This window comes from Bombus bifarius, unplaced genomic scaffold, assembly GCF_011952205.1.
Source record: "Bombus bifarius isolate JDL3187 unplaced genomic scaffold, Bbif_JDL3187 scf7180000008240, whole genome shotgun sequence".
Lineage (NCBI taxonomy): Eukaryota > Metazoa > Arthropoda > Insecta > Hymenoptera > Apidae > Bombus > Bombus bifarius.
The window spans coordinates 951,701-975,842 of record NW_022884534.1 but is presented as its reverse complement, the minus strand read 5'-3'; the positions used below and the strand labels follow the sequence as shown (position 1 = coordinate 975,842).

Genomic DNA, 24,142 nt, shown 5'->3' with positions numbered 1-24,142 from the left:
AGATTTCCGATTCAACTCGAATACCTCCGAGTATGCTCTGATGTGCTCGACAAAATTCAATAGCACTTGCCAATAATTTTCAATACGTTTCTTTGCTAACTTCTTTGTATATTTAATACAACGATCTACTTGTTTGTTCTATACTAGCAACCAAATAAACCGACAGCTTTTTCAAGAGATCTCAAAATTCACACGTAATTAACAGACATGAATTCACAATATATGAAGTCAGTTGATTAGTTATATGATATGTACATAAACAAATCCTGCAACATAGTAAAGAAGCATGGAATCATTTCTATCCGCATCGAAAGCAGTCTTGGTAAATTTCTGTTTTGTTTTAATTGGATTGCTGTAGTGAATAAAGTTATATTTTTCGTGAATTATAACAAGACAATAATACACGTCTTCACTTCTACTAAATAAGTTGAGTGCTAAATAATATTATGTAGTATATATAATAAGCTAATATAATGCAATTGGATAATTTACTTATATCACTAATTATTTCTTTTCTCTGTTTTTCCATATCATTAGTTCCATCGTAATTATTCCTTTGTTATTATATTTATATTGCATTAAGAACATGTTAAAATTAATATTGATATCAATATCTGTATTTTGATATCTATAGTAATAATTTTACATTCATAATTTCTCGTCTAAATTTATACCACGTATATCTATCACAACGTAGATGACGAGAAAAATTGTAATTACATTCTTCTTAAGAAAATTTTGCCCGAACAAATTAATACCACGAATTGCAACTATAGTTGGTAGCAGTTATATGTGACGTAATATGTAACAGATACTTTCAGTTTGTATCTTTTGCGCGCCAAATCTTTGAGACATTTAAAATTGTTAGTCATTAAAAAATTGAAATATGTTATCCTATTTTGCTTAAAAAAAGATAAAAAAACCGGAATTATTGTATTATTTAACGATATTAGATAATAAATTGAATATGTGTGTAGAAAACTGAAAATAAACTTGAAAAATATAAGATATTTAGTTATTTATCAGCATAAATTGTTATTTTGCGCAACTATATGTAAAAATAAATTGAAAATGAAAATCCGAAGCAGACAAATTTCGAAATATACAAGTGAAAGGGATAAACACTGGTGGATAAAATTATTGGATGATAATCTAAGATATCGGTATAATAGGAACAAAATCTTTTTATAAAAAATTTTTAGAAGAGACATAGTAAATATTTAATGAGGTATTGGTTTGTATATTATTTTAGTCGAAGCCGCTGGCTTACAAAAGAATCTGCATCGTTTTGGGTAATGAATCTTGTGATTTAGACTCTGCCGTATCGGCATTGATTCAAGCTTTTTCTGAATATTTAGACGGAATTAAAAGGAAGGAAACAGATTTAGTGGTTATTCCGTTGATGAATATATCTGAAAGAGAGTATCGTGTAAAAACTGAAGTCGTATTCTTCTTGAAACGTCACAACATACCTTCCAACTTGTTGACATTTCGGTAAGTTACAAGATTTTCTAACAAATGTTATAGAATGAAAAAATGAAAGTAAATTGTATAGATAGATGATCGTATGTATATTAATAGGGATCAAATAGATTTGAAAGCTTTAAAGAAGAATGTGGAAACGAAATTGGAACTGGTGCTCGTTGATCATCATAACCTTCCGGACGAAGACACTTATCTAATGGATTCTGTAGTAAAAATAATCGATCACAGACCACAAGACGAACGGTGGCTGTGGCCTGGTAGAGAAATACATCTGGAGAGCGTAGGCAGTTGCGCGACGCTAGTGGCGCGAAATTTATTCGATAAACATGCAGAAATAATAGACTCGCAGATATCGAGTCTTCTGAGAGGTATGCAAGCAAGTCAGCAAGCAAACAAACAAGATGACTTTCATTAAATTTTACTCGAATATATTATTCAGATATCAAATTGATTTTGCGTTATTTAAACGTAATTGTTATTGCAATTTTTATAGGTCCAATCTTGGTCGATACTTGTAATTTTTCAAAAGAGGCCGATCGTGCTACTCCCGCCGATGTGGAAATCGTGGAATCTCTGGAAAAAGTTGGACTATTAGATCTAGACAGAGATAAAGTGTTTAACGAGATCGTCAAAGCAAAATCTGACATTAGCGAATTGACTATCGATGATCTTTTGATCAAAGATTTAAAAGTAATTGTTGGCATACCGATTGTTGGATTGCCTATGTTGGTGAAGGTAAAAACTAAAGCATACGCGTATTCCTTCTTTTACGTATGAATTGTAATTCATTCAATTTGCATATCGCACTTTAGGATTTCCTTGATTTACAAGAGGATTATCTAGAAAGTCTTGGAAATTTTGCCAAATGTAAAAACACTACGATCGTCGTTCTAATGGGAATGCAACTTAATGCGCAAGAAATATCTCGAGATATCGCTGTTTTTTCGTCTCATGCCAATCGGCTAAGAGATAAGGTTAGCACAATCTTTCCGTTTTTATTTTATTCGATCTGTCGATAGAGATACGATCTTGGCTCAATTTTACTATTAACAGATAATAGAAGCTTTAATGGCGTCTACGCAACCATCTCTCGAATTGAGTTTGATTAGAAAAATTCACCAAGAAGATGGAGATGTTAATTTGTTCCTTTATGAACAAAGGAATCTACGTGCCACGCGAAAACAAATTTTACCGATCATTCGAGATACCGTTTCGTTGGAGTGTCGATGCTGAGTAACTATTCATGATAGGATCTCTTGCTTGAAGTTGAATTTGTAAAGACAAAATGCGAGAGATTATAAGAAGTCACATTTCAGATGGCAGTGTCAGTTCGTTGAGTTCAATCTTCCAAATAAATGAAATAAGAACAATAGGAAACAAAATGACTCATTTTACTTTAAGCTAAGTTGTTTCGAAACTCTTTAATTTAAGCTAAGTTGTTTCGAAACTCGTTAATTTAAGCTAAGTTGTTTCGAAACTCGTATTATAAATAACCAACACACTTAAACGCGCGAGATTCCACAGAATTACCTTATTTCTTTTGTTACATGAAGGGAGAGAGGGAGAGAGAGAGGGAGAGAGAGAGAAAGAGAGAAAGAGAGAGTAAGATACAAAGAGAAAGGTGGAGAGAGAGAGAGAGAGAGAGAGAGAGAACAAACGATCGATTGATACGACTACAAGTTGATGGTGATTACTCCAATTTTCTTCGAGTTAATTATGCTCTATGCCGAGTGTAACGTACATGAAAGATCGATACCATTATAACGATATCAACATCGTTACTACGATCGGAGATACATACATTGGAGGGAGATATTCCCCTATATCCCCTTTCGCCCCACTCTACTCCGCCGCTCCTATCTTCGAGCAAACTCACCACCACCACGGGCCGATACCATGGATGTTGGGCTAAAGCTTTGGTCCAGGGTGGCGGAGTTTGCATCGAACTACGTTTCGCGAGAAACGCGACAAGACGAACAAATTTATTCGCCGGAAAGAGCCGAAAAACTAACCGAACGTGAGAAAATCTGTCAATTATATAGTGCGGGTAGCAACAATTCTTACGAGTTGTCGTTTTTTTCTTTTTTTAATTAGGACGTGCACCGTATGTATATACGTATATGTATAGAGAAAAGAAACAAGGAAAAAGGAGAAAAGTTAAAAGAGAAATTGAAATTACGATAAGTTGGTGCACTTTGATTCGTGGTTAGCTTTACAACGATGCTAAATTCCTTTCGTTTTTCAAAAATTACCGTGTTCACGTATCCCGTATACGCAATAAGTGACATGCGTCAATCTTAAAAGGTAAGCACCTTTTGACATTGAGCTTTTTATCAAACCTATCGGGTATAAAGATCCAAACATATTAAGTGTCATATCGCATCAATTACGAAAAAGAAGACGCACGTGTTTCATATTTAATAATAATTGATACGATTCATTTTACACGGATGTAATAGATGTAGAAGAAATTTGGTAATTATAGTTTTGATAGTCGAATCGAATGAAAATTACATTATGAAACAGATCAGTTTCAATAAGAAAAAGAAAAGTTCAATTTTTTTAATTTTTATAAATTTTTATAAATTTTTATAAATTCAATTTCGTCGGCCCATTTTGAATAATATCGAGCATAAACGGATATTGTTATATCTATTATAGAAATTATTGAAACGAATATGTGTGCGTGTACGCAACGTGTAAATAGTAAATACATACATGGATCGAGAGAAAAATACTTAACGGGACATAATAAGACCTCTCTAATCGTAAGAGAAAAGGATGATTCGATGATCCTGTACACATTTACATTTGCCTCTGCGTTTGTATTTACGTTTACACAATGACGTATATACATGACATAGTTAAATAACATAAATATTATAAATATTGAACCGTTTGTCGAAAACGAATAAAGGTCCGAACAAACGAAACAAATGGAGCAAACGAGTCGAACATGGTCATGCTCTTCCTTCCTGCGGCACGCTCGTATTGATCGTACTTTACTTGTTGCACGCACACCCAATACCTATCCAGGACCCCGTGCGCATTCCCTAACCCTCTTTGTCTTCATTTTCCATCGGTGAATCTAATTAACGTGCAACCTGCAAATTGCCAGCTGCTAACTGCCGACCGTACAAGCGCTAACCTATCTAATATCGATAGTAATAGCGATACTTGATAGCGGTTTCGATAGTTGCAATTTCTTCGTCTCTCAACCATCGACAATCTACGATCGATTCTTTTTAGATCTTTCTTTCATAAGTACGGCCAGATACCTAAAACGGATATAGTTCTCTTTCTCTTTGGATACACTTGAATATCGAACGCGTCTCGCATGCATTAACGCGCTGCCCTAGTCCTTTCTCCCTCCTTTAATTTCGTAAATCATGTTTCTTTTTCTTCGCCGCAGTACGATTAATCACGTACCACATACAACATCAACACCTACGACGACCATCAATCGCGTGTATTTCGTTTTTACAGTGAAATAAATTGTGCCACGATATGGCTTGAAAAGCAAATAGCGATTATTCGTATTACACTTACGATCGATAACATGTAATATCTAATCTGAAAGTTATTATAGTAGAAATTAAAATATAATAAGTATAGTTAATGTATAGTTAATGCGATTAGTTGATTAAGCAATATACAGTTACAGCTTGAGAAATCGAACAATGTTAGCAAAGGACTCGGTCTACCATGAACTGTAAAGAAATCGAAAACGATAGAAGATCCGGATATCGAGATGCGGTACATCCTAACGGTTGTCTCATTGGGAGTGCTTCTGGCAACTGTTCGCTGCAGAGAGAATTCAACGAAAAACGTTTTCGGTGAGGAAATGAGCAATTAAGGATAACGATATCGAAGAAATTAATTGTAAAAAGATAAGATCGATGAAATAAGGCCTGTATGTAAATATGTATGTTCGCAACTTGCAGATCAGTGCATCTTTCCCCTTGGCATGGAAGAGGGAAAAATTCCAGATGATGCGATCACCGCTTCTTCTAGCTACGAAACAAAATCCGTGGGCCCGCAAAACGCAAGGTAAATTGTTTTAAATGATCATTGTCGATAAAGGTAAAATTATGCGTACTATTCGATGCGTTTTACCTTCGAACGACTTAGATTTCTATATAGTTTATATAGTTTATATAGTTTAGAGTTCTATATAGTAGACTATAGAGTTTTACGATTCTTTTATCAGCTTCGCATTAGTTTCGTTCCGTTAAACGTAAACACTACCGGTGGTTGGAATTTAAATAAAATAGGATAAGAGATATTCGGTTGAAAAATAAGATTTAAAACGATATAAATACATACGTATACGCAGTATGATATGGTATGGCACTGTAGCGTAGCAGTCGGTAAGAAAGGGCGATACCGATGTTTGCACGTTTGCAGGATAAGACAAGAGAAGAATGGTGGCGCTTGGTGTCCAAAAGCGCAAATCAGTAGCGCGATAAGAGAATACCTGGAGATCGATCTGACGAAAAATCATCTGATAGCGTGGACCGAAACTCAAGGACGGTTTGGCAACGGTCAAGGTCAGGAGTATGCGGAGGCTTTCTTTCTCGAGTACTGGCGCGACACGAAATGGCATCAATATAGAAACTTGATGGGTGACAGAGTTCGTGTCTGTGTGTGATAAATCGACCGGAAATCGTCTGCATTGCTTCGAATTCAAGCACAGTCGCATCGAATACATAAGTACTTACATACATACTTATATACATATGTATGGGTCGTCGCGAGGAAGGAATTAGAAAAATATAAGAAAGTTACGATATCGTAAGCTTTCGGACGGTTATTCAAAGAAAAACACAGTCCTCTACGCTCTAGTCTGTACTCGAGAGCAAGGCGAGACGTCTCCGGTGACCGTTGATGCTGAGAAACAATGCGACTACCGATATTCCTACGTCGATACACCGATCGAGCGTCGTTCGTTTCAGGTACTACGCGGCAACAGCAACACCTACCTGGTAGAAAAGCAGAAGTTGGACTTACCGTTTGTCGCGAGCAAAGTGCGATTCGTACCTTACAGCCAACATCCCCGGACAGTTTGCATGCGAGTCGAAATTTACGGATGCGTATTGGAACGTGAGCATTTCTATACCGTATATTTTACCGTTTGCCTTATCGTTTAGGCGTTTCGTCATTTCTCGTCTATCGATTCGACACGTTACAATCGTGATAACGTGTACGTATTATAACATATGTACGCACTATACGACCATCAACTATTTTTCTCATCCTCAGAGTATGTCGCGAGTTATAACGCGCCTAAGGGATCAAATCCAGGGCCCGGAGGACGAAACGTTCAGGATGCTTCGTATGACGGTGTGGAGATCGAGCCTCTTGTTCTCGTAAACGGTCTCGGGCAATTGACGGATGGAATATTAGGCGAAATTTCTGAAATTCTCTCCTCTTCGACCAATGCTACGAACTGGATCGGCTGGTCGGATCGTACTACAATCCAGATTATTTTTCGTTTTCAAGAACTACGAGAATTTCACAATTGCACCGTACACATCGCTCGTATACCACAACTAGACGTCGAGGTTCGTTTTCTTTATTCTTTTTTACAACGAGCTTACATACACATACACAAAATTCAGAATTAAAAAATTCCTTTATAAATATCTTTCCAAAGCTGACAATTTCTTTTATTTTTTTTTTTCTTAGACATTTTCGCAAATGCGCGTTTGGTTTTCCATCGATGGTGAGAACTATCGATCGGAAGCAGAAAAATCCGAGTGGCCGATCGTTGCTGGATCGCCCGCTGCCGAAACGGTTTTAGTATCGATCCCTTTACAATCTAGGATCGGACAATTCGTAAAAGTGGAATTCAGTCTTGCCGCGAAATGGTTGCTTCTCAGCGAAATCACCTTTTACACTGGTAAGTGTTTAGATAATAGTCATATACGAGTACAAGAATATAAGAAAAAAGAAAGAGTTGGACGCGAATTAATAATGCTTTGTTAACCGTATTGACCGCAGGTAGCACAAGTCGGTCGAACGATTTGAATATTTTAGCTGATGATCAATCATCGGAAGTTCAGCAAAATCGAAGCGAACAACGAGCAAAATCCAGTAGCTCCGTCATCCACTCGACCATCAACTCCGTGAGTTTGAATGTAACGGATCTTTACCAAATCGACGAAGATGCCTCGATACCGGATGTCTTTCCCGTTGGTACCTCCCAAACGTATATCGGCCTTGTCAGCGGCCTATTGACAGTGTTTGTCCTTTTCTTAACGTGTACAACATTTTTGATCAAACAAAGAGGCCGTAACAAAGTCGCTTTGTTGCAAAAGCATACAGCTCTACTGTGCGACTCATCTGCACCAGGCATTGCGATCTCTCCAAAGGATGTTAAACTCTCGAATTCGATCGTAACCGGATTATCCTTGATTCGCAAACCTATCATTATTGCCCCTTCCGATAACTTGCCTGATCGATCCAATACAGATTTCCAAACGGACGCCAAAGCTGCTGTCGTCGATTCCCACTTCGATAATTCTGACGCCCGTTCCACTCTATACGAGAGAACATACAGTCTGTTCTCCGAAGAAAATCTCGTGGTTGCAAACTCAAACGCGTCCTCCACCTGTACAGCCGAATCATGTTCAGGTGAATCTAACCAACCTTTTCTACACAACAGTTTATATACTCTAACCTATTGACTTCCGCGCCTATTTGTATTATGCATGTGCGTATGCGTACATGATACTATATATATTATTATTACGTATATTACGTCAAATTTCATTTTTCTTCTACCCAATTGAATCCATTTCAGATTTCAAGCGCAAGTCGAGCTTCACGACAAACAAGTATGCGGAAGTGACAATGCCAACGACTATGACATATTCGACGAAAAAAGCGTTTCATCTTCAATCGAGAAACACGAATCAAAGAATCTACGAGGGGTATTATGCGGCAACAGACATTTTAACGGTAGGATGATGGATCAGATGTGTTTATAACAATTCTAACAAAGGTATTATATAGAGATTTTTATATAGATGTATGGTTGTAGATAAAGAGAAGGGAGATCCCGTCGACTATGAGCCCGTTTACACCGCTTCACATTCGCGAGGAAACCGTATGTTTACCAAGTACCATTGATTCCTGCAACGTTCAGCGTGTTTCCAGACACAGATTAAGAATTCTAGACAAACTCGGTGAAGGAAATTTCGGTTTGGTAAGAAAAAACAATATCGATGAATTAAACTGATAGTTTATCAATATGAAATTTAATCGAATACGTATGCTCAATCAGGTCCATTTATGTGAAGCAAAGGATATCACGAATCCCGAAGTAGGAGCGACTCAAAGTCGGCAAATTGTAATCGTTAGGTCTCTTTGGCGAGGCGTTGTAAATTCTTTAAGGTATGTTACTAATTCCGAAATGTAACGCCGGTTCGAAAAACCTTTCTTTATATTCTTATGGCATTTTGACTTGAGCAATACACAGGTTGGACTTTACGAAGGATATGCATGTTTTGGCGATGCTCCAAAATTCAAACATAGCAAAGATGATGGCCTTGGTAGAAGAGGAACCGTTTGGAGCTATTTTCGAGTTCGGTCGTTTTGGAGATCTCCTTACCTTTTTAGAAAGTCGCGGTGGTAATTTGGACAACAAGGACGATATTAGGTGAGTAAAATATTAGGTGATTATATATCAATGGTGTATTTGCCTTTTCAATTTTCTTTCTATTCTATTATATTCTATTCGCAGCTATGACAACCATTTAAGCTTTATTACCCAAATTGCATCTGGCATGAAGTATTTGGAATCCATGAACATTGCACATTGTGATTTAGCAGCCAGGTAAGTAAATCGAGAAAAAAATGACAGAATCCGTAAAGAAATAAATCGACTTAATCGATCCTCGATATATACGTTGTGTAATATTTTAGGAATTGCATTGTTGGTCAGGATCTGACAATAAAGGTGTCGGATCATGCCATATATTGCAACAAATATGATCATCATTATTTCATCGACGGGCATAATGTAAAAGTTCCTCTTCGTTGGATGGCATGGGAAGCAGTGTTACTGGTAAGCGACTGTTTCTTATTTCCTCTTCATCTCATCTCTATGTTATAGTCATAGCTACGTTTCCTCGTCTTGTGTCCCTCGAGTATATGTTTCTGCTATCGTAACTTCGCTACGGATCCCATTTATTTTCATTTTTGTTTTTCCTCTCAGGGTAAACGTAGTTGCCGAGCCGACGTTTGGTCGTTTGCTGTAACAGTTTGGGAAATTTTTCTAAATTGTAAGGAGATACCATATGCGGATTTAACAGTGGCACAGGTTTTAGAAAACTGTGGCCACTGTTACCAAAGCGAAACGTATATTGGTGGTAATGGACAGCCCGATGACAACAACGACCAAAGGAATCATCATCGAATTCTTTCACAACCTGATCATTGTCCAGATGATCTCTACCGTGTAATGAAAAAATGTTGGAGTACACGAATCGAGGACAGACCCCAGTTTGCGGAAATTCACCTATACCTCGAGAGACTAGCCCTCGATTGAACGTTCGAGATACTCGAGATCGAGTAGCACGGACCAAATGGTTACAATCAGCCAAGAAGCATCCTGTACGTAAATTTCAGCTTTTTATGCTGACTTAACCTGTATTTTCGCTTCATTCATTTCTTTTTTATATCTATTCCTAATGTATATTTCAATCCATCTTAAAAATATCGTAAAACTATTTCTTTCGCCCATTACAAACACCCTTCGTAATCGCTTCAGGATGCTCTGGCCATTAACTTTTAATGCTCAATTAGGTTTATATATAAATCAACTTTTATGCATATAGAAATATTCACACTTGTACACACTCACATACATCAAGCGAGAGCGAGAGAGAGAGAAAGAGAGAGAGTGAGTGAGTGAGTTTCTGCAATCGTGAAACACAAAGCACCATAATAAGAAATCATATTGTCTTGTCCTTCGATTAACTGTAAATGATCGGTTGTAATATGCAAAAACAATCGATGATTCAACATTGCAACCGTGATTCTTTACGTACGAATATTCCAACAGCGAAACAAATAGACGTTGCAATTGCGTTACAATTCGAATGTCTAGTACCTCAGCTTGTTTAGCGCCCAATAATGTTACAATACTGCTTATTCTGTATGTGCGAAGAATAAGTTGTTGCATATGAAAAATAAATAAGATTCACCGGTTTGGAAAAACGCGCGGCAAGAGAAATACGTGAATTTGAACGATCGAGCACGCAAACGAATACAACAGAAATGAACTTTTCAATGGACCGTTAATATTTACTTTTTATCAAAGACAGGCGGAAGATGGTTTGCAAAAAGGGATATTGCATTGTTTCGCATGTATACATGAATAAATTCACGTGCTCGAGTTTTGCATTCGAATGTGTTACTCCGTTACGCTGCAAATATTTGTAGAGTAATAGATAAAACTGCATATCAAAAAGATAGCCAGTAATAGTGGTTTGCGGGCGTTACTACAAACCAAATGGGACAATCAATATCACGAACGTTGTTTCATACAAATTAGACGATACGCGACTTTAAAAAGTAATTATCGATCGATTTGCTAACACTTACCGAATATTTTAGGATATTACACCCAAGCATTACCAATCGGATTGTATCCTCACGGGTGAATCGATCGTACTCTCATCGTATCGAGCGTTGATATCTACGCGTACGTTTCTATAGAAGCATAAATTTTTTTAAATGTGCGATTACATTGATCGACATTTGTAATACAAATCATACGTATCCCATTAAAAATTATATTCTTCATATTTCCAACGTTACGGTAAATAAAAATTGTTATACACTATCTAATAAGCTGTGTCTATTGTTGGTGTTCTAATATATGTAAGACAATACTAAAACAGTTAGAGGGAAAAGCGTATGAGCAATTTCAGACTTCATTGCTAATGGTTTCTATTGGCACCAAAGGGATGATGTTTGTTTCTCGATGAAACTCGTCAAGGGGTTGCTCCCAACGTTCTTCGAAGTAGATTCCCAAGAGAAATTTTGTACCAATTCCTGTGTTAATGGCCCAAGGCAGATGATGCTCGAGATATAATTTCCTTTGCCTAAAACGCCAAAGAGAAATTCGACTAATTGGACTGGATAAAATCCGGCGAATTGAATAAAAAGAAGATGGAGACAAAACCATCGATCGGTTGCAAGTACCAGGCTCGAGATTCACTCGATGAATTTACCTTGGACGCAACCGGAACGCTCCAAATATCGCTCCGCTGAAACACATTGGTAATCGTAATTGTAACGCTTCTACCCACTTGACCGTCACTTCTCCAAGCATCGTGGTTGGCATTAGAAGTAGAGCATGATAAATATCGTGTGTTTCTCGATATCGTTGCATTACATATGCTAATTCAGTATCTTCAACGAATCTAACCGCAGGTCTAGTATCGGGGGACACGTTCTGTAACAGACCAATATTTTTGTTCCAATTTGCAGAAACGCGCTAACAATTTCAGTATATGATATAATTTGTAAGAAACGACCAATCGATTGGTGTGATCGTTGTCTACGTATATCTCTATCGAATCGAATCGAATCGAGTGGAGTCAAGTCGAAAGAGCTTACGTTAACGTCCAAAAAATCGCAATAGATCCTGCCAAGGGTTCCTTGTGGTAATCGTCTTAGCGCGGAAAAATCAATCGTAGACGAGGATATACGTGGTTTCCTGGCAAGAATGCGAGATCCCTCGGAGGTTGCGAGCATTTTTCGATGACAGTAGGAAAGAGCGTCGGTACCGGTCGTTTCTGCCAAGCATGCGATCATGTCGCCGCGAAAAGGATCAACGAATGAGATCGCGGCTGCACCGGCCGCCAAAATTGCACGTTGCACCGGCGACAGAGATACACGATGTTTCGCGTAATCCATCGTGAAGGATGACGAGCAGCCAGAGCTGCTGAATAATCTTCGAAGTGGCCAGCCTGAAACTGACGGAGGACTGAATGAGAATCGATCGTGTTTCTTTTCTCCAGAAATTAAATTTATTCACTATAAAATATACTTTTGTACACGTGCATTATTAATGATAGTATATTGCACCTTCGAGATTTCGAAGTACGTATGTACAAGTTGTATTTCACAAGGTAAAGGTGATACGCTATGGCGCGCAACATCTTATTATTCATTTCTTCTATCCGGTAACGGTCTTATCGCTTTGGTATAGAATCTTATATCTTATTTATGACTATTACTATAGTTTGTCACGCTTGCTGCTCTTTCCCTATTCCCATTTCGTTCCCTCTTTTTCCGGCTCCCAAAAGCTTTACAATTCCACAACAAAGAGGACACGTGACACGTGTCGCACACTAACACAGATACAAAACACTAATACAGAGAAACAATATGATGGGCTCGAGGAAGCGAGAGCAACGGAGAGAGAGAGGAAGAGAAGAACAGAAAGAGCCGCGGCGACACATGGCACGATTTCGTTGCTTTGTACATCGATCATACAGCTTGCACTTTATTTGTCGTTTGGTCATCGAAAAGCGGAGAATATTTTGGTTCGGTCGATTCCTTCCTTCGAAAGGTTACCCAAGTGTAAACCAAGCTACCGACGACACTTAAATTCAATCCTACGAAATTTAACCACGTAAATATGTAGTCACCACCGATCATCATTCCGAGATAAGTAACGCATATATTTTTCAAACATCCGATTATCGTGGTGGTCAACGCAGAGTTATAAAGTGTGCAAAGTATCATGCTGTAGGACAATACAAAACCCATCACACATGAAAGGCCAAACTGTACAAGAAAGAACACATTGTTCCAATGTGGAAATTCTATGATAGAATGCATGTCTTCCATCCAGTAGGCAATGCTAATCGCTGGGACAATCATAAACAATGAATTATAGTACATCAGTCCGTATTTTCCTAGTTCCTTCGAGTCCAATTTCTTCTTCATGTAGACACCATTGGCGGCCGTAAAAAAATCGTTCAATAGGATAAAAAGATAGCCCTCCAAATTAAAAGCAAGATCATTTAACGCAGCTACCACTGCCCCGACCATCATCATGTATACGCTCAACTGAACGGAAACACGCGCCCTTACTCCGAGAATATAGTATTCAGCGATCATCGTCATAAGAATGCTAAATCGTCTAAGGGCGGTGAACATTGGAAGGCTCAGCTGTTTCGTACCACCTAATCCAAAGATCATGTTGCCGATGTAAATGATCGGTAATGGCCATATCTTGACACACGTTGTTACTTCTAGGTTAGGAAATTCAACGTAGCGCAACTTCTTTGCTGCGAAAAGTAACATAATGGTAGCCAACATTTGTCCTATGCCGAGCATTTGAAACGATGGAAATTCGAACGACGTCAGCACTGTCTTATTTACAACTGTGATCATAAATGAAGATAACCCGTAAAATAGGGCAGAACCGACCCTCGCGAACATCACATTTTTATGACTCCACGGCATACCGATCAAAATTGATAATATTCTCTTACTCTCTTCTTTTTTTCTTACTTTCTCTCCTTCCCTTCTCTTTTCTCTGCGTTCCAATCACAACTTTTATATTACTAATATGCCAAATTTATATCAAATTTCATAAAACATACACTGGTATAACCTTATCATCCTTCTATCGGTTTTCTATTTCTCCTTTTGTGCTGCACACGTCGCCAACGAAGATTCCACTATCCTACTGGTTCATTCAGTATTATTAACAGTAGTAGTATTAACATTAAGTGTTCATTACTTAATGTTACTGAATACCATTAAGATTTGTTTATGAAACGTAAAGTACACACACGAGTGCTTCTTTTTCCTCTAATTATTCTTTAAGCGTGTTGACGTAATATTTTATCTTCCGCTATTCTTCGTACTCTTCGTTTATCGTTGTCGTTGGCACATACAAATTTTGTATCTCGCTTTTCCTTCTGCTTGTCTTCTAATCTATTATCTTTGTTCTCAAAATGAATCTCAGTATATATACCTAGTATACTTGCATACATACGTATATCGTATTTAATTCTTTTATATGAAGATTAAGAATTTCTGCTTTGCAAGATTTTTATCAAATTCCTTTTATAATTTATTTCATTTATAATAATGAATACATTGTTATTCATTTAATTTTCAGCCTGTTATTAACTAATTTGTTATAAATATCATTCATCGATTAATAATACTAGTATACATATTTATCGCATGTACAAAGTTTTGATGGTAGGAACACGATACTAATGAGCCATCTTATAATTAAAGGAGATGAAAAAGAGAAAAATATATATTTTATATGTTAGTAAATATGTAACTCGTTCGATCATGAATACTTTACTAAGAAATGAGACTTGCTTACAAGGATTTTGAACATGAAGCGCTATCTTGCGATCGAGTTCCTCTAAAATTCGATCATACGCTGATACGTTTAGGATTTCATTTCACAGTCTCTTTCATTCGGTCCAACTAGACCGAGCATGATCCGAGCTCTCGTTCAGTGTAATGAGTTTCTATTCGATTATTTAAGCAAGCGTAGACTGTAATAGTCTAGTAAAATTATTTAAAGTTTCAGCGCAATGTGTTTTTGTTCAAAGCTTTCTTACGTAACGCGAACTAAAAGTTGTAAAAACAAAAATATATCATGATGTAAGTTAAACATTTGATTTTAAGGAAACCTTAAAGCATTTTACTTGCCTTTTTTCGTTATTGGTTACATTATAATCGATAACCAACTGGTTCCCATGTTATTTTCAGGATAGAAAAAAGGAAACACTGACGATTTTATACGACGTATTTTTATCATGTTATTTATTTTTTGCTCAATCAGGATCTCCCGTAACATATGTCTATCATCGTTGAAACTGTCTATCGCTCCAGTATGTGTGTTCACTTTTTTCCAATATTATTAAGCCTTCAATATTTTGTTACTTTTTCTGACAAATTATCCTAGTATTCTACCGAGGCTACATCAAGCGTAAAGAAATTATCCCGTACACAGAAATACCGATGTTTATTAGACACAAAAAATGTCAAAAATCAGAAGATATCACCTAACTTTGTTACATCGTTTGATCACCAAAAGCCTACCCAATGTGTAGATATAACGAACAATGAAAAGCAAAAGAATTTATATATACAAAATAAACAAGAATGGCAGTGTATAAAATTAGATTCTGGCAAACTTCGAAAACATTGTTTCATGTTATCTAAGATACGGTTAACATGTAAGAGAAACTAATATCTTTAACAAAAACATTGATATTTTATATGATAATTTGTTTGAATAGAAAAAATGAAGAATCAAATCATTATTTTTAGCTTTGGTAGTTGTAACAACCATGGCTGGATATGCATTAGCACCAGGGCCTTTCGATGCTTTTACATTTGTCGCATGTTCTATGGGTACTGGATTAGTGTCTGCAACAGCAAATGCTATCAATCAATTTTTTGAAGTTCCGTTTGATGCACAGATGTCAAGAACAAAGAACAGAGTGTTGGTTAGAGGTTACTTAACGTATGTAGGATATAGTTTCAATTGCAGAAGCATCCAGATTCTTTAGCTTAGAACTAGTGTTATATCTATAACAGAACTTTTCTAGTAGACCCGGCCATGCAATAATGTTTGCAGCGGTATCTGGCTTCAGTGGATTATTATTATTATATACCCAAGTTAATGGATTAACAGCTACTTTGGGAGCAGCTAATCTGCTACTGTACACTCTTATTTACACTCCTATGAAACGCATTAGTATTCTAAATACTTGGGTGGGTTCCATAGGTAAGTATATTATGATACTTTTGCTATTGTATTTAAATGTTTTTCACTATACTAACTGAGATTACATATCAACTGTTATTTAGTTGGAGCCATACCACCATTAATGGGTTGGGCATCTTGTGTTGGCAATATAATATCTCCAGGTGCTTGGATAATGTCTGGTCTATTATATGCATGGCAGTTTCCTCATTTCAATGCTTTATCATGGAATTTGAGGCCGGATTATTCACGTGCCGGTTATAGAATGATGGCAGTCACGAATCCAAAGCTTTGTCGTAAAACAGCACTACGTTATACCGCTGCATTAATGGGTCTTTGTTATTTAGCACCAGTTTGTGATGTAACAAATTATTGGTTTGCCTTGTTATCGACACCACTTAATGCATATTTTCTTTACCTTGGTATGTCAAAAACATATTTATACTGATATTTTGAAAAAAAGAAAAGGAAGAGGAATGAAAGTAAATTTAACTTTGTGTTTTCTCTTTTCTAGCTTGGGAATTTCACAAGCACTCTGATAGTAAAAGTTCTCGCAAACTGTTTCATTTTTCATTGATTCATTTACCTGTTCTTATAGTTCTTATGCTTATAAATAAGAAACAGTGGTATAGTGATGACAATGGACGGAGAGATATGATACCTTCCAAAGAAAAAGGCGATATTTACACAGTTTTAATGAAAACGATTGCATCGACATTTTCGAGCACTTAATAAACTACCTTGAAATTTACGTCATGATACTATAGGAATCATAATAAGCTGTAAGTTGTATATAAAGATGACTTTATAACACTTAATGAAGCAATTTGTAGTATAATTTGTGAATAATAGCAGTTATCATAACTGTGATCATGTATAAAAATCAATACAAGAGTCACAAAATATGATTATGTACATGTAGTAGTGTATATATTTATTTATTTATTTAATTTTTGTTTTTATAACTTAAAATATTATACAGTGTCATATTTTATCTTGAATAGCTTTCCGTTTCGCAGCAAATTCTATCGCCATTTGTCTTCTAGTTTTAGTTAAATTTCTGTGTCCGGCACAATCCAGATTTTCTGTGAAACATTTGTTTCTACAGCACTGTCGGCATAATTTATGAACACATTTGTGACTCTACGGGAGAAAACGTAACGACGAGATTAATAAATTTTATTCGAATTGATAACAAAAGATTATGTTTAAAATAAAGTTTTGCAAACCACTGGATTTGGACAATCGCAACACAAATCAGATCCTCTTTTCACAATGATAGCTGGTCTGTTGGGGCGGCGCGCTATTCGTTTGAGCTTCTTCAAGCGTTTTCGTGATATCTCATTTCCTTCTTCGTCTCTAAATTTTCTCTTGACCGTTTCATTTTGCTACAAAAATTGAATATCGAAATAATAATAATAAATAAATAAAACAATTATATCATATGACAAGGGAAAGGAAGAAAAGAATAATAGGGATAGGGATACAGATAGAAATAGAAATAGGAATAGAAATAGGAATAGAAATAGAAATAGAAATAGAAGTAGGGATAGGAAAAAGGAAAAGGAAATTGTTTGTGATAGAATAGTGGAAACCAACCGTTTCGATCTTTTCAATTTCTAGCTTTTGTATATTCTCCTCTGGAAGATGACGTATATATGGTTGGCACAACCAGGGAGGTAGTTTTAAATTATGATCTGAAATATAGAATGCAAGTAAGTAACAACGGTCATACTTTGGTGGTATATCACGATAGTGTAATTAAAAATACAAAGGAAAAGTGTATACACAGCCAGAAGGAAAGTGGATGTATATATGCCATACGAATGAAGAATAATGTATATAATGGAATATAATATAATCGAATATAGTGGTAGAGCCTACGAACCGGACATTTCTTCCTGCCAAATTAAACGACCTTCGTGATAAGGCAGATACCGATCCCTCAAAGCGTATACGACGTTTCTGAAGGATTCCATGGTAGAGTTTCGGGCCAAATTTTCTCTCTCTTCTTTATTTTCTGCTAAACAAAGTCTACTCTCTAGTTAAAAGAACGCTGAATGCATAAGTCGATTTGTAATTTCGAAAATTACTTATATAATATACATAGAGATTGAAAATAAACAGAAGCTACAAATAATTGATTTTTCATACGTACGTGTGTTGGAACAATTTAAAAAGATGACCACGAATGTAAGAAGGAGGGGCTGGGTAGCGTTCCACCAAATCTAAATATTCAAGAGCTGGCTCCCAACTAGGTGGATAACAAGCTTCGAATATGTACGGATTGTAAAGGTTGCCCTCTGCTGACATTACACCATGAACACCGGTTTCCTCTATACATCTTTCGATATCTTGCAGACACTGTATGTTACCATTCGCAAATACTGGAATTGTGACGGCCTGTCTGAACGTTTGAAATAACAAGAAATAACAACTTACTGGAAGATACACGCCAAATGAAGATACGAAGAGTAATTGTTAATCATACCTGACGGCTTTGATGTGATCCCAAGACGCGATACCGGTTAACGGACCTTTTTGTTCCCGAGTTCGTCCGTGCACGGTAAGTAATCGTGCCCCAGCGGTCTCGAGCATTTGCGCATACTTAACAGTTTTATCGATCTCCGCAAATACACGAAGCTTACAAGTAACTGGCACACGGAGACTTTTGCTCAAAGTACTTACTGTAATAGTTTGTAAGGAGAAAATAAATTGGAGATGTAACGTTATATTTAAGATTTATGTTACGAACCGATTCGTCGAAGCAAGTCCCAATCGTCTTGAAGGAAAGCACCATAACGACCACGTTTCGCGATAGCTTGAGGACAACCAATGTTTATATCCACTGCGTCGCAGTACGGTTCTGCCAAAAGTGCTGCCTCTAATAGCGTATTCGGATCGTTGCCACAAAACTACAATAAATGAGATCAATGCGAATATGTGTTAAAGATTAAAGTGGAGAGAGAGAGATGTGAATCGTATACCTGGACGATTAATGGGCGATCTTCGACAGTACTGGTAAGAGCCTCTCGTCGATATTTTGGATCTCGACAGAACACGGAAGAATGAAGCATCGGCGTGTAACAAAGGTGGGCACCATGACGACGACTTAACAACCTCCAGGCTAATTCGCTTGCGTCGACCATTGGTGCAACTACGTATCGTGGAGAACTTAATACATTTTCCCAAATATTCGTCTCAGATGTAGCAGAATCTGTGGCGAGTTGATCGGACGTGTTTACTGAAACTGATGACATCTACAAAAATATACGATCATGAGTACATAAGAGAAGGTAATTCATGAATTTTTCAATTTAAGCGAGCAGCATGAGTTTTGTTGAAAAGATTCTGTTCTTACGATATGGAAACGATTACTCACTTACGGTACTCACTTTATGATGTTTAAATCTAGGATGAAAGATGTGGTGCATTCACACAACTATTCCCCCCGTTTCTTCCCCTTTTTCTCTACCATATTCCCTTTTCACATTTAAGTTTGCCAAGAAAAGAACATGGCGGTTTTAGAGTTTACTGTTTATCGCGTATTAGAGCCGTTTTAAGCCGAAGAAGCAGCGGAGGAAACGATCGGAGTAATCAATCAATACGATGGATTTCACATTTCCCGTGAAAATGAAACGGGTCGCGAGCGACTTGTGAAGACGACAAAGGGCGCGGCACAGATGACGATGATGACGACGATGATGAACAAATGGAACGGTTGGAGAAGCCGGAATACGACGACAGAGAAGAATGCGTCGATCGTGGTGTCGCAGGTTTCGATAATTCCGATTCCAAAATAGGAGACAGCTTGATAGATTGCGTCATTTGCGATTTGATTTTGGCTGTTTGTCCTCTTCGAAAAAGAGTTCGCGTGTTCGATCTCCTATATGTCGTGGATTCTCCCAGCATTTTCTGTGATCGGACTAAGTTCCGATACTGTTGTAAGTCCAATGAATCGGATTCTGTGATTGACGGTGAACGATGTAACGCATGAGCTTTCGAATAAGATCGTCGTGCTGATGTCGCTGCTGTTGCGTCAGTCGCCAGCGTTTCGAACGGAACGATGAACGAAGGAGAGGCCGTGGCTGTGTGGAAGAGTGACGATGATGACGACGACGATGACCACGATGGCACCGTTGCCACCGTGTCCTTGATCGTCGTTAGATTCCGATTGCGATTGCGATTCCGATTGAAATCGGTAGTATCAATTTCCTTGGACTTTGATGTCTGCGACGTGTTGGTCGCATCCAACGACTGCTGTCGATTCTTCCTTTTCTTCCTGCACCTTCTTCTCCTTTTTCCTTTACTTAGATAAGTCCGCAGAAATCTTGCTATTCTTTCAACGGTTTCGCACGAGTTTGTGGAAACGCGCACAACCTGGTCGGACGTATCGTCACAACTGGATCGTTTTTTGGATTCCAACACGTTCGGCCTGCCGTTTGCCGTACAACAATGCATAGTTAATGGCGAATTGAGCGCGGCGAAGCAACAAAAGACAGGTGACGGTGTCGATAAACCAGCGGTGGTAGCGTTACAATCTCGAGACATCGTAGATTGTTCGGTATTGGTTGCTGCCGATGGCGATGGCGACGCGTCCGCGACCGTCGAAATGTCCATGGCCGACGTGCTTTCATCGAATCGCGATGATTCCAGCTTGTACGCCGAGAAACAAAGTCGGAAATTTTTCTTTTCGTTTTCTCGATCGGAGTAAGAGGACCGAGTTGAAGGAGATTTTCCTTCGAGAGGTTCGTTTCGGCTGTCGTTTATACCGCGACGCGAACATGAGTTTGCATTATTCGTAAAGGGTGATACTAGAGGATGAGGGGCAGAAATGAACTCGCAGAAGCCGTGTCGTACCCTTGTACTCGTAGACTCGGCAACTATTTGCTGCACGGTTATCGTGGAAGCGTCATCCGTAACTGTTGGCTGATTGGTGAGTGTAGCGGCGGTAGTAGTAGTAGTAGCGGCGGTGATGGTGGTGTTTGTGGAAGTAGAGGTGGTGGAGGCAGCGGCAGCGGCCGCAGCCGCGGCAGCAGTGGCGGCTGCAGCGATCGCGACGGCGGCGGCGACAGAATTCTTCTCCCTTTTTTTTCGTACGTATTCGTAGGTGGTTAATCCGAGACAGGCGATGTAACCGTGAAAAAAGCATAAATGAAGTAAAAGTATTGCTACGATCGCCGAGAGAATTCCAATGGCGGAAATGGCAATTATAAGAGTGGTGTCCGAGGCAGGAACAATAAAGGGAATGACGGGATCGGTTGTGTTATTCTCCATTGTCAGATTTGAGAGTCGATCGAAGAATAAAGAGGAGGACAATTCGATGACGGAAAGACCAGTAACGAACAGGCTTGCTAGAATAGCGGAAATCAAACAAACTAGAAAAGCGCGATAGTTTCTAGCTCCGATGCAATTGTTGAGCCATTTGCAGTGATGATCGAATCGAACGATGCATTTGTTGCAAATCGAACAATGTTTCGTCCTCTTGCTTTCGGTGTTTATGTTGCAAAGATGACATCTACCGTCCTCGATCACGTGCGAGTGTTTCTCTCGGTCGAATTCCGGTAAAACCTTGTTCGTTGGCTGAGATCTGACGCGTGGATCCGCCGGGTCCAATAAAAGTACCGCCAAATGAGAGCAAATATGCGTAAAAAAGATAGCAGCTATCGCGATCGAAAAAACCGGACGTAAATTCGGTTCGAGAAGCGGCGTCAGTACCGCGAACGTATTTACCACAATAATTAAGATCACCACCCAGCCGGTCACTTGTTGGGGATGCAACGGAAGCTCAAGTCCATGCACGCGTCTAAACTTTCTGCGTTCCGGTCTCATCAACGTATTGCTTTGCCCCGAGCACCATTTCGATAGAATATCGTTCGTAATTCTACTTCCTTCGTTTCGCATAACGTAACGAGATCGTTTGTAAATACTTGCATCCGCTGCTAAATTATCCTCGAATCTGTCACTTTTCTCCCTTCGTCGTCGTATTCGTCGTTTTCGTCATCGTCGTTGTCGTCGTCGTCGTCGTCCTCGTCCTTGTCCTCGTCCTCGTCGACGACGACGATAAAGATAACGTCTTCCTTCCAGCTTTAATTTTTCTCATCCTCCTTACATCTTCCATTTTCTCATCGCTCTTCCTACTCTTCACTCACCGTTTTTTCTTTGATTCCTCGCCGTGTCATGTCCTCTCGAATTGTTCTTGTTTCTTTCTTGTCCTTTGTCCTATCGATTTTAAAAAATTTGCCTCTTACTTTAATTTTGATTCTGTTTTCTTACTTTTGATTCATCGTGGTCGTCTACGATCCTGCAGTACATGACAAGGCCCACTTGTCGAGAAACTAGATTCCACATCGTGCGACTCTTCTCGAGAATTCTCGGTAAAACTCGGTTTATGCCCCTTTCGATGGAACGCGCGGTTTGAATCGATATTCGCATAGCAACCTAACAAACCTGTGTAAACCAGCCAAAACGTACGTCTTAGATTTTTCATGGATATCGTCGTAAAATACGATTACCTCTTTCCGATAATTTAAATGTTTCCGATTCTTGTTCTAGAAATGCGACATGCGTATTCACGTATAGATACCAACAACGTATTCGCATATTTTTTGCCAGCCACTTCTGCCTTTCAAACGCCAGCGTCCTTTCTAATATCTCTTTTCTCTTTTTTATATCATGTACTGCATTCGCTGTATTTATTCGTTTACAGACTCGCATATTTCAAAGCTTCAAAGTTGACAAATTTTGAAACAGCAAGATAACACGTTCATTTTCGCTATAAAAGCAGTCTCGAGGAGTTTGTTCAATTTTGTGTTTTCTTCCAGCCGTATATCGTCTCTCATAGTCATAGTTTCTTACAAGTTAATGTCTAAAATTGTAATAAATAGGCAGTGTCATTGGTTCATTCTGCGGTAATACATATGTATGTAAAAATGCGTGGCGAGCAGATGATACGATTCTCCACACCAATCACTATGTGGTTGTATAAAAAGATACATGTAAAGTATTTTAAAAAAGAAGTGGCTTGCGTTACATGACACTTGATGTGAAATTTCCGTTGTTACGCATTTCATTTGGTATAGAATGATTTAATGTCACTACGATCTGTGTGCGTCACTTTTACGGGACAAATAAAATTTGATATGTTTATGACTTTTTCACAAGTTTATATTTTCTGTAATACAATATTCTATAATTTTCTGTAATAAAATATGATATCGTTACAAATGTTAACCCTTTCACGACTTTATTATCGTTATTATATCGTTATTATTATTATCGTTGTTATTATCATTATTATCCTGATTCTTCCAACGTGGGTGGTAATCTCAACTTCTACATATGTCTTCCCTTTTAATGATATATCTACATATTAACATAGATATAAAATCGTACAACTGTTGAATTAAAACTTTCCCGATTTTGATTGACACACACATCCGCGCGCATGCACGCAGCTTGTGTCATATAACGAAATTAGAATTTTCCCTAGCCCGTACTACATGTTTTCTTTTTTTGTACGTTGTACATTAGATTCTCTACTTGAATTCTTGAGCTTTTATTGTTTCGATATTCGATCACGTACTCTTATATATATTTGTTGATTAAACAACGAACTACGCTATTGTCAAAATAAAATATACATATGTATGGACTAACCTTACTCTTAATTCCCAGCTGTGAGGTTAGTCGTCAAGTTTTGTCAATATTAACGCACGATGTAAAGGTACTCGTAGAGCAAAGTATACTTTTTTCTTGTTGCACAATAACCGTATATGTAAATAAGTTCGTCACTTGACAATATTCTAATAATAATTTTGAGATTTGTTTCGACGTACCACCTTGAATGATGCCAAGTGTTTCGAATACCAAGTTATGCTAGTT

General features: G+C 37.9%; 5 protein-coding genes and 1 long non-coding RNA gene across 29 annotated transcripts; 3 read left to right on the top strand and 3 right to left on the bottom strand.

The window, feature by feature from the left end:
- Positions 1-61: 61 nt before the first annotated feature.
- On the top strand, positions 62-11,338 carry LOC117211626. Its single transcript, XM_033455725.1, has 19 exons — positions 62-322; positions 1,253-1,494; positions 1,582-1,853; positions 1,979-2,220; positions 2,298-2,459; positions 2,539-2,694; positions 5,435-5,535; positions 5,893-6,118; positions 6,441-6,588; positions 6,748-7,049; positions 7,174-7,387; positions 7,489-8,121; positions 8,291-8,448; positions 8,531-8,695; positions 8,774-8,883; positions 8,969-9,148; positions 9,233-9,325; positions 9,415-9,556; positions 9,707-11,338. The coding sequence occupies exons 1-19, from the start codon at positions 287-289 to the stop codon at positions 10,037-10,039; spliced, it is 3,915 nt and encodes a 1,304-aa protein (XP_033311616.1). The 5' UTR covers positions 62-286; the 3' UTR covers positions 10,040-11,338.
- LOC117211623 (ubiquinone biosynthesis protein COQ4 homolog, mitochondrial) lies at positions 9,168-14,213 on the bottom strand. Of its 6 annotated transcripts, none has more exons than XM_033455717.1 (5): positions 14,118-14,207; positions 12,118-12,476; positions 11,730-11,953; positions 11,415-11,600; positions 11,098-11,205 (listed from the first exon to the last, which is right to left on the bottom strand). In XM_033455717.1, exons 1-4 carry the CDS (start codon positions 14,134-14,136, stop codon positions 11,423-11,425), a joined length of 780 nt encoding a protein of 259 aa, XP_033311608.1. In that variant the 5' UTR covers positions 14,137-14,207; the 3' UTR covers positions 11,098-11,205; positions 11,415-11,422. The 6 variants fall into 6 exon arrangements, with proteins under 6 accessions (XP_033311609.1, XP_033311608.1, XP_033311607.1 ...); XM_033455722.1 differs by lacking the exon at positions 11,098-11,205 and adding an exon at positions 12,589-12,854 and having other exon boundaries at positions 11,339-11,600; positions 14,118-14,203; XM_033455718.1 differs by lacking the exons at positions 11,098-11,205; positions 11,415-11,600 and adding an exon at positions 9,168-9,743.
- Positions 12,876-14,026, bottom strand: LOC117211622 (UDP-sugar transporter UST74c). Its single transcript, XM_033455715.1, has one exon. The coding sequence runs from the start codon at positions 13,975-13,977 to the stop codon at positions 12,994-12,996; it is 984 nt and encodes a 327-aa protein (XP_033311606.1). The 5' UTR covers positions 13,978-14,026; the 3' UTR covers positions 12,876-12,993.
- Positions 14,214-14,932: 719 nt separating the features above from the next.
- On the top strand, positions 14,933-18,141 carry LOC117211620 (protoheme IX farnesyltransferase, mitochondrial). 4 transcript variants are annotated; one of them, XR_004488280.1, is made up of 9 exons: positions 14,933-15,147; positions 15,256-15,377; positions 15,452-15,725; positions 15,820-16,015; positions 16,104-16,279; positions 16,363-16,680; positions 16,773-17,040; positions 17,882-17,973; positions 18,051-18,141. XR_004488280.1 is itself a non-coding variant. In XM_033455713.1 (7 exons), exons 2-7 carry the CDS (start codon positions 15,303-15,305, stop codon positions 16,988-16,990), a joined length of 1,257 nt encoding a protein of 418 aa, XP_033311604.1. In that variant the 5' UTR covers positions 14,933-15,147; positions 15,256-15,302; the 3' UTR covers positions 16,991-17,187. The 4 variants fall into 4 exon arrangements, 1 of the variants encoding a protein (XP_033311604.1); XR_004488279.1 differs by having other exon boundaries at positions 17,882-18,141; XR_004488281.1 differs by lacking the exons at positions 17,882-17,973; positions 18,051-18,141 and adding an exon at positions 17,305-17,458.
- Positions 17,186-24,123, bottom strand: LOC117211618 (tRNA-dihydrouridine(16/17) synthase [NAD(P)(+)]-like). 15 transcript variants are annotated; one of them, XM_033455697.1, is made up of 12 exons: positions 23,918-24,123; positions 22,774-23,842; positions 22,535-22,708; positions 21,119-22,480; positions 19,246-19,518; positions 19,014-19,173; positions 18,750-18,945; positions 18,417-18,665; positions 18,147-18,292; positions 17,858-17,955; positions 17,488-17,646; positions 17,186-17,401 (listed from the first exon to the last, which is right to left on the bottom strand). In XM_033455697.1, the coding sequence occupies exons 4-12, from the start codon at positions 22,160-22,162 to the stop codon at positions 17,243-17,245; spliced, it is 2,484 nt and encodes an 827-aa protein (XP_033311588.1). In that variant the 5' UTR covers positions 22,163-22,480; positions 22,535-22,708; positions 22,774-23,842; positions 23,918-24,123; the 3' UTR covers positions 17,186-17,242. The 15 variants fall into 15 exon arrangements, 14 of the variants coding, with proteins under 14 accessions (XP_033311588.1, XP_033311598.1, XP_033311595.1 ...); XM_033455707.1 differs by having other exon boundaries at positions 22,411-22,480; XM_033455704.1 differs by having other exon boundaries at positions 21,119-21,344.
- On the top strand, positions 18,360-19,139 carry LOC117211627. Of its 2 annotated transcripts, XR_004488283.1 has the most exons (3): positions 18,413-18,553; positions 18,620-18,824; positions 18,999-19,139. It is a non-coding gene; the product is annotated as an uncharacterized LOC117211627 (long non-coding RNA). The 2 variants fall into 2 exon arrangements; XR_004488282.1 differs by lacking the exon at positions 18,999-19,139 and having other exon boundaries at positions 18,360-18,538; positions 18,620-18,855.
- Positions 24,124-24,142: the final 19 nt, after the last annotated feature.